We start from the raw sequence: 14,514 nt of genomic DNA on the forward strand, positions 1-14,514 counted from the left end.
ACTGTAGTCATGTGTAATGCACATTAAGATCACTCTTGAACTTCTAGTGGATCTAAGATAACGATTCATTTCTGTGGGAGATGAGCACTGCAAGTTGATGAATACTGGCCAAAAACATGAGCAAAAACTTATTTCTCAGTAGTGTTTAGACTATTTTAAAGAGAATCAAACTTGATTTGCGAAGAAACTTGTTACTGTGGTTGAGACAAGGGGCCTCCACTTCACATCAGACACAAACAATAATCCATCTAGTTGATGGGAACTGATGTACCTGCACAAAAAGGTGAAGTTGATTTCATTTTCTGGGAAAGCTTTGGCCAGTGTTTCCTGGGATATAAAAGGAATTCCTAGTGTTGATCACTCTGAAAAGGATATAAGAAAAACTGGTGAAAAATAGACAAATATTTTGGACTCATTGCAGTGGAAAAAATACGTAAGAAGAGCCCTGGACTGCAAAAGGCAGATATTACCTTTCATCACAACAATGAAAATGCTTTTTCAATGGGGAAAATAAATAGCTTTCTTCATGCTTGGCTCATAGCCATTGAACACTGATCAAAAAAAAGTCATGGTTTTGCGAGACTTAACATTATTTGAATGAGACCATTTATTTGCCACTATAGGCAAGTTTGGAACAGTGGATATATATGAGGGCACAAATGAGGAGAAGTATCTAGATCCAAAGTAAAAACCAAGATGGTTATACAGTCAGGAGTTTACTAAAAGAGAAATAAAAAATCAATGTAGTAAAAACCTGGTACGTTTGATCATACATATGTTATTAACAAATCATATATGAATCCAAAAATAAACATACAATGATGACACATGTTCCAAATACATTGTGGATACTGTATATAAGACAATACTAACCAGTGTGAAGATAATTTTTGTTCTTTGGGGCCCATAGTGCAAAATATGTCTTTCAGTGACATGATTATTATGAATAATTCCAGCTACACTGCTATGCAAATTTTTTATATTTTATATAATTCACGATGAGCCCATTTTGGCAAATTGCCACCATCAGGTGCTCTGCAAATACATAAATAAGATGGTCTTAATATGGTCTTCTGCTACGGAATACCTCAGACCAGAAATTTCAAGCAACTTCCATAATATGAATTTGACCCTCACTACCCCAACAGAAATAATGTCCATCATAAAATTTTTAAAATCAAAAACACCTAGTGGGTATGATGAAATATCAACAAAGTTAATTAAAGAATGTGATTCTGAGCTAAGTAACATATTAAGCTATCTGTGTAACCAGTCATTTATCAGTGGAATATTTCCTGAATGGCTGAAATATGCTGAAGTTAAGCCACTGTTTAAGAAGGGAGATAAACAAATAGCATCAAATTTCCATCCAATTTCACTGTTGCCAGCATTCTCAAAAATTTTTGAAAAAGTAATGTACAGTCGGCTTTATAACCATCTTATCTCAAATAACATACTGTCAAAGTCACAGTTTGGATTTCTAAAAGGTTCTGATATTGAGAAGGCTATCTACACTTACAGTGAAAATGTGCTTAATTCATCAGACAAAAAATTGCAGGCAACTGGTATATTTTGTGATCTGTCAAAGGCATTTGGCTGTGTAAATCACAATATCCTTTTAAGTAAATTAGAGTATTATAGTGTAACAGGAAATGCTGCAAAATGGTTCAAATCTTATATCTCTGGCAGGAAACAAAGGGTGTTATTAGGAAAGAGACATGTATCAAGCTATCAGGCATCATCCAACTGGGAACTAATTACATGTGGGGTCCCACAAGGTTCCATTTTAGGGCCCTTACTTTTTCTTGTGTATATCAATGACCTTTCATCAGTAACATTACCAGATGCCAAGTTCGTTTTGTTTGCCGATGATACAAACATTGCAATAAATAGCAAATCAAGCGTAGTCTTAGAAAGATCAGCTAATAGTATATTTGTGGACATTAATCACTGGCTCCTAGCCAATTCTTTGTCACTAAACTTTGAAAAAACACACTATATGCAGTTCAGAACTTGTAAGGGGTGTCCCACGAGTATATGTCTAACATACAATGACAAGAAGATAGAAGAAGTCGACAGTGTTAAATTCTTGGGATTACAGCTTGATAATAAATTCAACTGGGAGGAGTACACCACAGAACTGCTGAAGCGTCTTAACAAATCTCTGTTTGCAATGCGAATTTTGTCAGACATAGGGGATATAAAAATGAAAAAGCTGGCATACTATGCTTACTTTCATTCCATAATGTCATATGGGATTATTTTTTGGGGTAATTCATCAAGCCAAGCTAAAGTTTTCCGGGCACAAAAACGTGCATGTAAGAGTTATATGTGGTGTGAACTCAAGAACATCCTGCAGAAGCCTGTTTAGGGAACTAGGGATACTAACTACTGCGTCTCAATATATTTATTCCTTAATGAAATTTGTCATTAAAAATATATCACTTTTTCAAACCAACAGCTCAATTCATGGAGTCAATACTAGAAATAAGAATAATCTTCACAAGGATTTAAAGTCACTTAGTCTTGTACAAAAAGGTGTGCACTATTCAGGAACACACATTTTCAATAACTTGCCAGCAGCCAAAAAAAGCTTAACAACCAATGAAATTCAGTTTAAGAGAAACCTAAATGATTTATTGGTGGCCAACTCCTTCTACTCCATTGATGAATTTCTCAGTAAAACCAACTGATTTGTGTGTGTGTATATATATATATAACTTCTGCGCAATTTCAGTGCAGTAATGTGTTCATTGTAAATGTGTGTGTGTGTGTGTGTTGTGTGTGTGTGTGTGTGTGTGTGTGTGTGTGTGTGTGTGTGTAAGTACAATCTAACTTCTGCACCTTTTCAGTGCAGTAATGTGTTAATTGTAAATAAGTATTATAGTAGCTGTATTACATGTTTATTACCTTATAAATAAATAAAAAACTTTTTGATTTTAAATTCAGTGCATTATTATTTGTAAAATGACTTTCATATAGTGTTCATTAAAAAATGACGATCATTCCACTTGGGACCTGTGGAATGGTACATTAGCTTATTTGTTTTAGTTGTAAATATTTGTCGCATATTGTTGTTTTTCTGACATGTTCCACATCCTGGAGGACCTCCTCACTACAGATCAATTGGAATGAAAGTAAATCTAATCTAAAATCTAATCTAACTATGATTTTAAAAGCTATAATATATCATTAGTTGTTTTATCTTGCATGTAACATCATTGCTGTCATGTCCTATCTGTTTTAGAATTATTACTTTCTCCCAGGTGTACACTGGAGTTGTATGTCAGATATTACTTATTTTCCATATATGCTATTTTTCTGACAGGTTGGATGACAGTGGGTCAGCAATATTGCATGTTTACATAGTTACCATTATAAATAAGTGATGTGTGAATTTTTGTTGTTTATTATTATTTTTATATAGGTTTGTTTCTAATTATGTTATTGCCTAAAGTTTAATAATAATAAACAACCAAATTTCACACATAACTTATTTATAATAGTAACTATGTAAACATGTAATATCGCTGACCCACTGTCATCGAACCCGTCAGAAAAATAGCATATATGGAAAACAAGTAATATCCAACATACAACTCCAGTGTATACATGGGAGAAAGTAATAATTCTAAAACAGACAGGACATGACAACAACGATGTTACAAGTAAGATAAAACAACTAATGATATATTATAGCTTTTCAAATCATAGTTAGAAGACCATTATACTAAGACCATCTTATTTATGTATTTACAGAGCACTTGACGATGGCAATTTGCCAAAATGGGCTCATCATGAATTACATAAAATATAAACAATTTACATAGCAGTGTAGCTGGATTTATTCATAACAATCAGTGTGAAGATGATCTGTGGTAATGTCTTTGGTGTACATCTTGCACACACACAATGTTTTGGTTTATTATTACGCACAGGACAATGTAATGACTTGTCATTGTTAATTGGGACTCACACATATACAAGATAAAGTATTTGTGCTGTATGGTTTGTTTGGCAACCGCTGTATGAACAGTTATGTCCTATAATGTGATTTACACATGACTGGTGGGTTTGGCGTAATGGATTAGCTTGTGCAGATTCTGTACTCATCTTCATACTTATCTATGCTGCATTATAGGCAAATCATCAACGTATTTGCAAAAAGCCTCAGCTTTTTCTCTCTCTTTGCTTAACATTTGCGACTTCATATATAATCTGTTGATAACATATGAATGAACAAATATACATGTAAGAACTAGGTTTTTGGTATTTCGAGTTTTCATTTCTCTTTTAGTATATTCATTGCTCTCTAAGCATGATGGTTGTTAGTTTGGGTGTAGATATTTCTCCTTGTTCACATCCTCATATTTGTCCACCATAATGTTAGTAGGCACACTTGAAAATTGTCGTTAGATTGAAATTGAGTAATAATGATGAACAAAGCATCTTATTCACATAATATACTGCCTCAGAAGAACTACAATTTCCTTTAATCAGAACATAAACTTGAGAATAATTTTGCAACTGGAAAATATTTTGAGTCCAGTGAACAGATTATGGCATGTTAGCTGTTGATAGATATTTTACAGAGCTTCCAGAATTACATTTCAGGGAGTCAATCTACTTACTAAAAAATTGATGGACAAAATGTACTGATCTAAAAATAGGATTTTGCTGAAAAATAAGTATATTTCAACCTAAAGTCAAAGTTACTGACTGTCAGAGACAAGTTTTCACCTTGTCCTTGTATTAACTATTTTGAGCGACACATCACAAACATTACACAGGATGATACATACATGGAGCTATTAATCCTATATACATGGTGGTCCATTAATAGTGACCAAGCCAAATATCTCACAAAATTAGCATCAAACAAAAAAATAAGAACAAATATTTTCCATCGTGACAGGGGAAAACATATGGTGTTATGCATGGCCTACTAGATGGCACTGCCATAGGTCAAATTGACAGAAACTGCATTTTTTAAATAGCTGCCCCCATTTTTTATTACACATTCGTATAGTACATAAATAAATAGGAATGTTTGATTTGGAACATTTGTTTCGCTTTGTGATGGATGGCGCTGTAATATTCTCACAAATGTAGCAACACACCCAATAGCATTGTGTGCAATTCATTACTTAAATTAGGCACCATAATACACTTGTCCAGTCATAATAAATACGTAGAAGACATAATCTTGTTAAAATAGAACGTTTAATAGTTGCAGAAAAGGTAGATTTGCTGTTTATTTATGGCTATTGTGATCAAAATGCCCAATAAGCTTGTGCTATGTATGTTGATCATTATCCTGACAGGCAGCAACCAAGTGTCCAGACCTTTCATTGGATAGTTAATGTATTTAAAGAAACCGGAACTGTTCAGCCAAAGAAGAAGATGCAACCAAGAACTGCAACAAATGAAGATGTCCAAACAAATATTTTAGCTGCAGTTGAGACTAATACGCACATCATCAGCAGACAAACTGAGCAGGAATCGGGAATTTCAAAAACGTCAGTTTTGAGAATTCTACAGCATTATTTCTATGCACCAGGAATTGCATGGCAATAATTCTGAACATTGTGTAAATTCTTACCACTGGGCACAAAATAAATTACGAAATGATAACAGGTATATTTCAAGAGTTATATTTAGTGACGAAGCATCATTCACAAACAGAGGTAATGTAAACTGGCATAATAGGCACTATTCGGCATCGGAAAATCCACGATGGCTGCGACAAGTGGAACTTCAGCGACCCTGGCAGGTTAATGTATGGTGTGGAATTATGGGAGGACATCTAACTGGCCCTTATTTTATCGATGGCAATTTAAATGGTGCAATGTATGCCGATTTCTTACATAATGTTTTACCGATTCTACTACAAGATGTTTCACTTCATCAGAGAATAGTGATATACCTTCAACATAAAGGATGTCTGGCACATAGCACATGTGCAGTTGAAGCAGTATTAAATAGAATATTTAATGACAGGTGGATTGGTCATAGAAGCACCATACTGTGGCCTGCATGTTCACCGGACCTTACATCTCCGGACTTTTTTCTGTGGGGAAAATTGAAAGATATTTGTTATTGTGATCCACCAACAGCGCCTGAAAACATGCGTCAGCACATTGTCAATGCATGTGCAACAATTACAGGAGGTGATCAACTCGCTGTCGAGAGGAATTTCGTTATGCGTATTGCCAAATGCATTGAAGTTGAAGGGCATCATTTTGAGCATTTATTACATTAATGAGGTTATTATGGTTGCTCACGCAGTAACAGCATGCATTCCCACAATTTACGATAAGGTTGCAAAAGTAAATGTATCACACTGGAACAACAGAAATAAAGTCCAAACATAACTACTTTTTGTGTTTTAATTTAAAAAAACACAGTTACCTTAATGGGTGGGGCATATTATAAGTGTTGGAATATTACGGTGCCATCCATCACAAAGTGAAACAAATGTTTCAAATCACACATTCATATTTCTTTATGTACTATACAAATATGTAATAAAATGGGGTATCTATTTTTTTAAAAATGCAGTTTCTATCAATTTGTCCTATCTATGGCAGTGCCATCTAGTGGGCCATCCATAGTGCCATCTGTCCCCCCCCCCCCCCCCCCCCGCCCCCTACATGCCATCTGTTTCCCCTCAATACGCTCGAACAGGTCTGTTCTTTTTATTTTCTCATTTGATGCTAATTTCGTGAGACATTTGGCCCGGTCACTTTTAATGGACCGAACTGTATACAGGATGTCCCAATTAAGTCTGGATTCTGCAATAACCACATAAATTTTGATGCAAATAAGAAAATAGTCACCCAGAGGTTGCTTGGTTCCAGAAGCCCTCCCTCCCCCTACACCCCCTCTCCCCCCCTCCCCTCGCCCTCTCTCTCTCTCTCTCTCTCTCTCTCTCTCTCTCTCTCTCTCTCTCTCTCTTTCTTGAGTGGTGGAAACATCACGTAATTTCTGTGCGGAGTTCTGTAAAGTTCTGGGTAAGACACCATTCAAGCAACCACAACAGCAGCACAAAAATTCCCATATTCAACTTATTTTTAGTCTGTAAAACACAGAATTTGACTTATACAGCACTCCTATTTTGGGGAAAAAAACATAACATAGTTCACTTAAAAAAAAATACTATTGACCATTTTAGTTTCCTGAATACCTCCTTCAAGTTCCTTTTTGGTACCATAAGCAGACAGGGCTTTTGGAACCAAACCATCATTATCTGCACTGTTTTTAAAATTGACATAGTATTATCAGATGTCAAAATTAGGTGGGATGATACGTAGATACATCCAGCCAGCTCTTTCCTGGTGTAAGTCTGCTTCTTCAACACCACAGGTTTTATTGAACATCAACTATGTGATGTGATGCCAGCAGATGTACTAGTCTGCATCACACTTAACGACCTCACCAGTCATATGCATAATCATATTGATTGATACATCAATACATCCAGCAGGATTACAAGACTCCCGCCACTCTATGTCAAAATGATCAGTTCTTATATAATCAATGGAAATATCTAAGATGGAAACACAAAAGAACATTTTTATATACAGGTTACCCACCAAGCAGAATGTGTATTACAGCAGTCTGCACATCAGTGGTTCCATGGAGGCAATAAGCCATTGTATTAGTAGATCCACCAGGCACAACACCCACTCTAAGAGGTGGAGGTGGTAGCCGAGCTTCAGGGTCATTGTGATCGATACCGGCATCCCTCGCTGCCCGTAATACCAAGCCATTGAATACCTGTAATCAACAAATATTCATGTAAATGGCAGCATAATTTCAAAGTTCTCAGTTTGGTTATCTTTATTTCACAGAGAAGAATGTAGCTGGGAAACGAAAGAGAAGTTTAGTGAGAAGCTGAAACTGTCAGCTCATAAAAAATGGATGTGTTAATATATTTTAATATGCCACACAAGCAATACATTTCAGAGTGAGGAAGATAGGATTATCACATAGATGGAGGTATAGAGAAATTGCAGCAGACTTAAAAGTGAGAAAAGCTAACAGACAGAAGTGTTCATATAAATGTAATTCAACCATTAGATAATATACTTATGGGCTTGGTATAGATGCTTGATTGAAGGAGTATAGGTGCAGATTACTGGTCGCAAGCACACTCAAACCCAGACCTAGGTGTAGGCAGGTGACAAAAGATGTAGAGGTGTTGTGCAAGAATTTTTGATAAGAGGACCATAGTGAGGATACCTGGAGACTGTTTCATAGGAATAGATGTTATGATATCACTGGTGACCCAGTACAGATTCTCAAGCTTGTAACACCAACATGCACTCTTGTGTTTAAGCAGCATAACTATCTGTGTTTCAGCAGTGCTGTGGAATGGGTTAGTAATCAGCTGGAAATAGTTGTGATCATGCTGGACACTGCACACATTGAGTGTCTACCCTTTCCAAATATGAGCAGGTTTGGATTTTCCTAAGTATAACCTTCATATAAATAGAACTGGAAAGGGGAGGATGGATAACTGTAATGAGTAGAGCTCCTGGTTTACACAAGATGATTCCAAAAGTGATGCTTAGTAGAGGTAGGTCATGCTTGTGGCAAATTTAGCTAATAGGTATCCCAGATCAACTTTAAAAAAAAGGCAATTCAGTGACTGCTGAGAAAACAGACTACAGAATACTGTTCTTCACCAAAATGTAAGATAACTCTACAGAAATCTTAATGAATTGGAAATATACTGGCTCAGATACAGAGTGCTTTTCTGAACATGACATCCAGACTGAAGAGATAGTGAGACATCCTGTATAGGGGCATACATCAACTAATTTACTTCTCAAATATTTAATGTGGGTAGCAGACGTGGGCACTCATATCAGACATACTCATTCGAGACAGGTTAATGTTCTGAAACTAGGTAGTAAACACAAATCAGAATAACGAGCAGTAATGTTTGAATTTTCTGACAAAAAATTTGCAAGTGAGAAGTCACTTCCACGTCGTGCTGTCCAGGCTGGTGCTGTGGTTACTGGTCCTACACTCCCATGTGTTTGTTTGATTGAGTTTGAGACTCACTGGCCTAATCACCACACATTTATGTTCGCATAATTATTTGGTGGCGCCTGAACACGAAGCTCTATGCCTTGAAACTGGTCGTGAAATAAATTACGAAATTATTGGCAACTGAAGTGGATTTTTATTCTAAAAATGATTCTGTATGGATAGCAATGCAGAATGTTTCATAGGATTTTGGCACCACGCTCACAGCCATTTCCAACATTTGGGTAGTTCCCCACGCACTGTGTGTTTGAACACCACGCTCGACCCCTCCAGCAGTGCTTTGGCCACATCTTCAACAAATAGTGGATCAACTTCTTTCCTTCCTCTCCCACACTGCAATTCAAAATAACCTGTATTTTGAATTTTGTAATCATTTTCTCCAGACCCTTAGCAGACATTGCACCAATGTCTTTCTTCATGCACTTGGGTGTCCAGAACTTCTGCAGAGTTACCGGTGCACAGTCACCATTCTTGTGAAATAGTTTTACCAGTAGTGTGTGATCCTTCATGGAGACAGTCATGCTGGGCCTCTCAGATGCAAACTAAGGAAAAGCCGTGCATCATGCATCTATTGGTGTGCCCCCCTCCCACACCTCCCCTCTCCCTGCATCAATAATAACATGCTGCTCAAATTTGACACCATTCTGAGCAGTGGTTTTCTTTCTACAGCATTTTCCATTTTGAAACTGGAACTTTAATTATGGACACCCAGTACACTGGTAACAGATGTGCGCAGTGTTGCACAACTTTTTAACAAGCATTATTTCATAACTGTTACTGAAAAGATGTGGTTGTCAGGTTCAGTAGATACTGCATGGTGTACCTCAGACCAGTCATTCCACATAGGTAACTTCACTAATATGAATATGATCCTCACTACCCAGTAGGGTGTCCAATATGCTAAAGCAAAGCCTTCGTTTAAGAAATGAGATAAAGAAATACTGCCAAATTTCCATCCAATTTCACATTTGCCAGCATTCTCAAAAGTTTTAGAGAAGGTAATATACAATCAGCTACCTAACGATCTGGCAGCAAATAATATATTGTCAAAGTTGCAGTTCAGATTTCTAAAGGGTTCTGATTATGAGGAAGTGATCTACATATACAGTAAAAATGTACTTAATTCATTAGACAAAAAATTACAGGCTACTGGTATATATTGTGATCTGTCAAAGGCATTTGACTGCGTAAATCACAATATCCTTTTAAGTAAATCAGAATATTACAGTGTAACAGGAAATACTGTAATGGTTCAATCCTGTATCACTGACAGGAAACGAAGGGCGTCATTAGTAAAGAGGTATGTGTTAAGCTATCAGGCATTATCAAACTTTGAACTAATTACATGTGGTCTCCCACAAGGTTCCATCTTAGGGCCCTTACTTTTTCTTGTGTATATCAATGACATTTCATCAGCAACATTACCAGGTGCCAAGTTAGTTTTGTTTGCAGATAATATAAACATTGCAATAAATAGAAGAACAAGTGTAGTCTTAGAAAGATTGGTTAATGAAATTTTCATGGTCATTAATAAATGTTTCCTAGCCAATTCTTTGTCACTAAACTTTGCAAACACACTACATGCATTTCAGAACTTATAAGAGGTTTCCCACAAGTATATTCCTAAAATACGATGACAGACAGATATAAGATGTGGACAGTGTTAAACTCTTAGGATTATAGATGGATAATACATTCAACTGGGAGGAGCACACCACAAAACTGCTGAAGCACCTGAACAAATCTGTATTTGCATTGTGAATGTTTTCAGACACAGGGGATATAAAAATGAAAATAGTGGCATGTTATGCTTACTTTCATACCACAATATCACATGGGATTATTTTTAGGGTAACTCATCAAGCCAAGTTAAAGTTTTTTGGGTCCAAAAATGTGCAATAAGGATTATTTGCGATGTGAACTCAAGAACATCCTGCAGAGGCCTGTTTAGGGATTAGAGATATTAACTTTTGCTTACCAATATATTTATTCCTTAATGAAATTTGTCATTAAAAATATACCTCTTTTTCAAACCAACAGATCAATTTATGGATTCAATGCCAGAAATTATCTTCACAAACTTTTAAGGTGTTTGGTACAAAAAGGTGTCCATTATTGATCCAAAAAGTGTTCATCATTCAGAAATACACATTTTAAATAACTTGCCAGCAGCCATAAAAAGTTTGACTCTCAACAAAGTTCAGTTTATGATGAGCCTAAAGGATTTATTGGTGGTCAATTCCTCCTATTTGATTGATGAATTACTTAGTAGAACCAGATGATGTGCATGTGTGTTTCACTAATAATATCAAATAATGCAAGTATTAGTACAATCTGACTTATGTAAAAATTCAGTGCAGTAATGCAATCATTGTACATAAGTGTTATAAAATGATTTCTCAAATTAGGATTTCTTAACTTTTAAATGAAAATATGCAAAAAACAATTTTTTTTATTCATTCCACATCCTTGACGATCATTTCACCCGGGATCTGTGAATGTACATTAGGATATTTGTTTTAAATTGCAAATATTTATTGTGTATTCTTGTTTTTATAACATGTTCTACATCCTAGAGGATCCCCTCACTATGGATCAATTGGAATAAAAAGTATATCTAATTTAAGCAAACATGCACTTACCTCTGCAAATGTTCCATCACCACCAATGGAAATCACTGCATCCAGACCATCCAGTGGTCTTCTCAGAAGTGTATCATGGGCATGACCTGGTCTCTGGGTAAGCAAGACTTCAGATTCCACTCCAGCAACAGCGAGTAATGGCTTAACTTGTCTCTCGAGCACACGAGGCCCACGCCTACGGCCACCGAATGGATTTACTACTACCAGGACTTTCCGTGGTCGACGTCTCAAACCTGTGTCAGATTGTATAAATTAATATTAAAATACAATAATAAGCCCTCACTGAAGACATTAGCACTACTGACGTCAAAATGGGCGCTAGATAACGGCCATCACTGTCAGTAAAATGAGTGTGTATATGCTATGCTTTAATCCACAAGTTTAGTTGATTCAAAAGACAAGTCGTCATCCAACTGAATTCATAATGTTAAGTGTATAGGTTAATAACAAGTCAGCCAACATCTGTGTAAGTTTGTACACGCAGATTGATTGCACATTGTCCACTTTGAAGCACAAACATTTTTATGATGTCTATGATGTGATTTATGTTTCAACACAGATTACTCATTAAATGGCCTTATTTCCAGGATAAATTGTATATATAATCTCTGACCACTTCAATATAAATTAAATTCTATCAAACACGTACTTATGTTTGCTTGCACTTAGTGATGACATTACCCTCAAATCAAACAAAGGTAGTGAAATATTCAGTTCCAAAAGTTTTCTTGTTGTAAAGGACAAAAAAGTTTTACATTTTGCAGAAATCAGCTTTACTTCATTTGATAATTTGTCCTTGATATCCTTAACAGTATTTTAAACTGAAAAGTTATTTGTTTTTATTTATTTTGTTATTTCTTGATTAATATTTTTCCAGCTATTCTGGTGTCCTTTCTTGTAAGTATAAATAAGTCTTCTTAAAATCTATTTTATTTTATTTATTTAACCTGGCAAGATTAGGCCCATCAGGCCCTCTCTTACATCTAATCAGGCATTCTACTTATTTTACATTCATATGTTTTAGTAGGCATGTTAAACTACATCTAGTACAAAAAGTGAAATAAACAATTAGAAAGGCACACCTGGAAAAATACATACATACAGAGTTTATATTCGTAGATCATAAGTACTGTTATAATTAGACATTATTGAAGAGATAGATTTTAGATAGGAGTGCTAGCAGTAGGGAGTATGAGGGAGACTCATGGTGAAGGGAGGAGAAGAATAGAGAGACATGATGAAACATAATTAAGGAAATATAAAGGAAAAGAAGATTGTGTGGCTAATAGAGATAGACGAAGAGGAAGGCATCTCAGGAGCAAGATAGGAGACGCTAGCTTTGCTATTTGACAGATGAGAAGATTGGCCTTGTACATTAATTTTGTGGAGAAGGTTATGAGGATGACAGTAGGAAATGCTTCAACTTCTTCTTAAAAGCAGCAGGAGATTGAATTTTGCGCAAGGTAAGGGGCAGTTTGTTCCAGAGGCGGATAGCGGCAACTGAGAAGGAGTTTGCAAAAGTTTTTGTTTTGTGAGTGGGCACAGTTAGGATACCAAATAAGAGTGCCCTTGTGTTTCAATTATGATGGCATGACAGGTTTTTAATCTCTGAATCAAGGTACTGGGGTGCTTGCGCGACGAGGAGTCGGTGAAGTAGACATAGAGTGTGGTAGTCACGCAATTTGTCCGGCCGCAGCCACCCTAGCTTGGAGTATGAAGCACTAACATGATCATATCAGCGAATGTGCAGGTGTAACGCACACAGGCATTCCTGGTTACTTCTAGCCGTCTTTTGTTTTCACTACTCATGCCTTATTGAATCACATAACAATAGTGGAGGTTCGGTAAAACGAGTGCTTGAACGAGCTGGCGTTTCAAGTCCTGTGGAAATATGTTCCGAAACTTTTTGAGAGCATAGAGACAAGCACACGTCTTTCGGCACACTGCGACTGTATTCTCCGCCCAGTTGAGATGCTCATCCAAAGTTACACCCAAGTTCTTAACTGGTTTCTGATATGGTATTGGAGTACCGTCGACCACAATAGGAGGTAGCCGTTTGCAGAAATCTGAACTTATTAATTTCTGATCGGCTATTAAGATTACTTGCGTCTTTTTTGCATTTAGTTTAAGCCCCAGGTTTTTCGCCCATGTCACTACTGAAGACAGATCATCATTCATCTGAGCGATTGCAGTGTTTACATCTTCAGGTCTGACACTTAGGTAGAGCTGGAGGTCATCGGCATAGAAATGATATTTACAGGAGGACAGAACCAACGAAATATCGTTCACATATAAAGAAAACAAAAGTGGTCCTAAGACTGATCCTTGTGGCACTCCCGAGGAAACATGTTTCCAGGAAGATTTTTCATTTACGCAGACAACACATTGCTGTCTGTCTTTTAAGTAGCTTTCAAACCATCTCATTGCACTATCTGAGAAATTAAGCTGTTGCATTTTTCTGAGCAATATGTCAAAGTTAACAGTGTCAAAAGCTTTGCTGAAGTCCAGTAGCATCAATATTGTTGCCTTTCGATTGTCGATGGCATATTTCAGGTCATCAGTTACTTTAGTTAGAGCAGTGTTTGTGCTGTGATGTTTACGGAAACCGGATTGAAATTTGTCATATAGGCTGAATTCATGCAAGTGTTCAGTGATTTGGTCATGAACAATATATTCAACTACTTTGGAAACAGCAGGCAGTATGCTAATTGGTCGGTAATCACTAGGCAGTTGCGGGTTTTCGATCTTAGGGATGGGTCAAATTATGCTTCTTTTCCACGCAGTGGGGTATATTCCATTCACGAGGGAAAAATTA

At 36.5% G+C, this 14,514-nt stretch overlaps 1 protein-coding gene across 1 annotated transcript in view; it reads right to left on the reverse strand.

Moving 5' to 3' along the window:
• Positions 1-14,514, reverse strand: part of LOC126469668 (ceramide kinase) — a 276,003-nt gene that overhangs the window by 71,768 nt on the left and 189,721 nt on the right. The window contains exons 3-4 of the mRNA XM_050096817.1: positions 11,700-11,932; positions 7,596-7,779 (exon numbers count right to left, since the gene is read on the reverse strand). Coding sequence (XP_049952774.1) covers positions 7,596-7,779; positions 11,700-11,932 — 417 coding nt within the window. The remainder of the gene's footprint in view (positions 1-7,595; positions 7,780-11,699; positions 11,933-14,514) is intronic.

This window comes from Schistocerca serialis, chromosome 3 (assembly GCF_023864345.2).
Source record: "Schistocerca serialis cubense isolate TAMUIC-IGC-003099 chromosome 3, iqSchSeri2.2, whole genome shotgun sequence".
In the NCBI taxonomy this organism is placed as follows: domain Eukaryota; kingdom Metazoa; phylum Arthropoda; class Insecta; order Orthoptera; family Acrididae; genus Schistocerca; species Schistocerca serialis.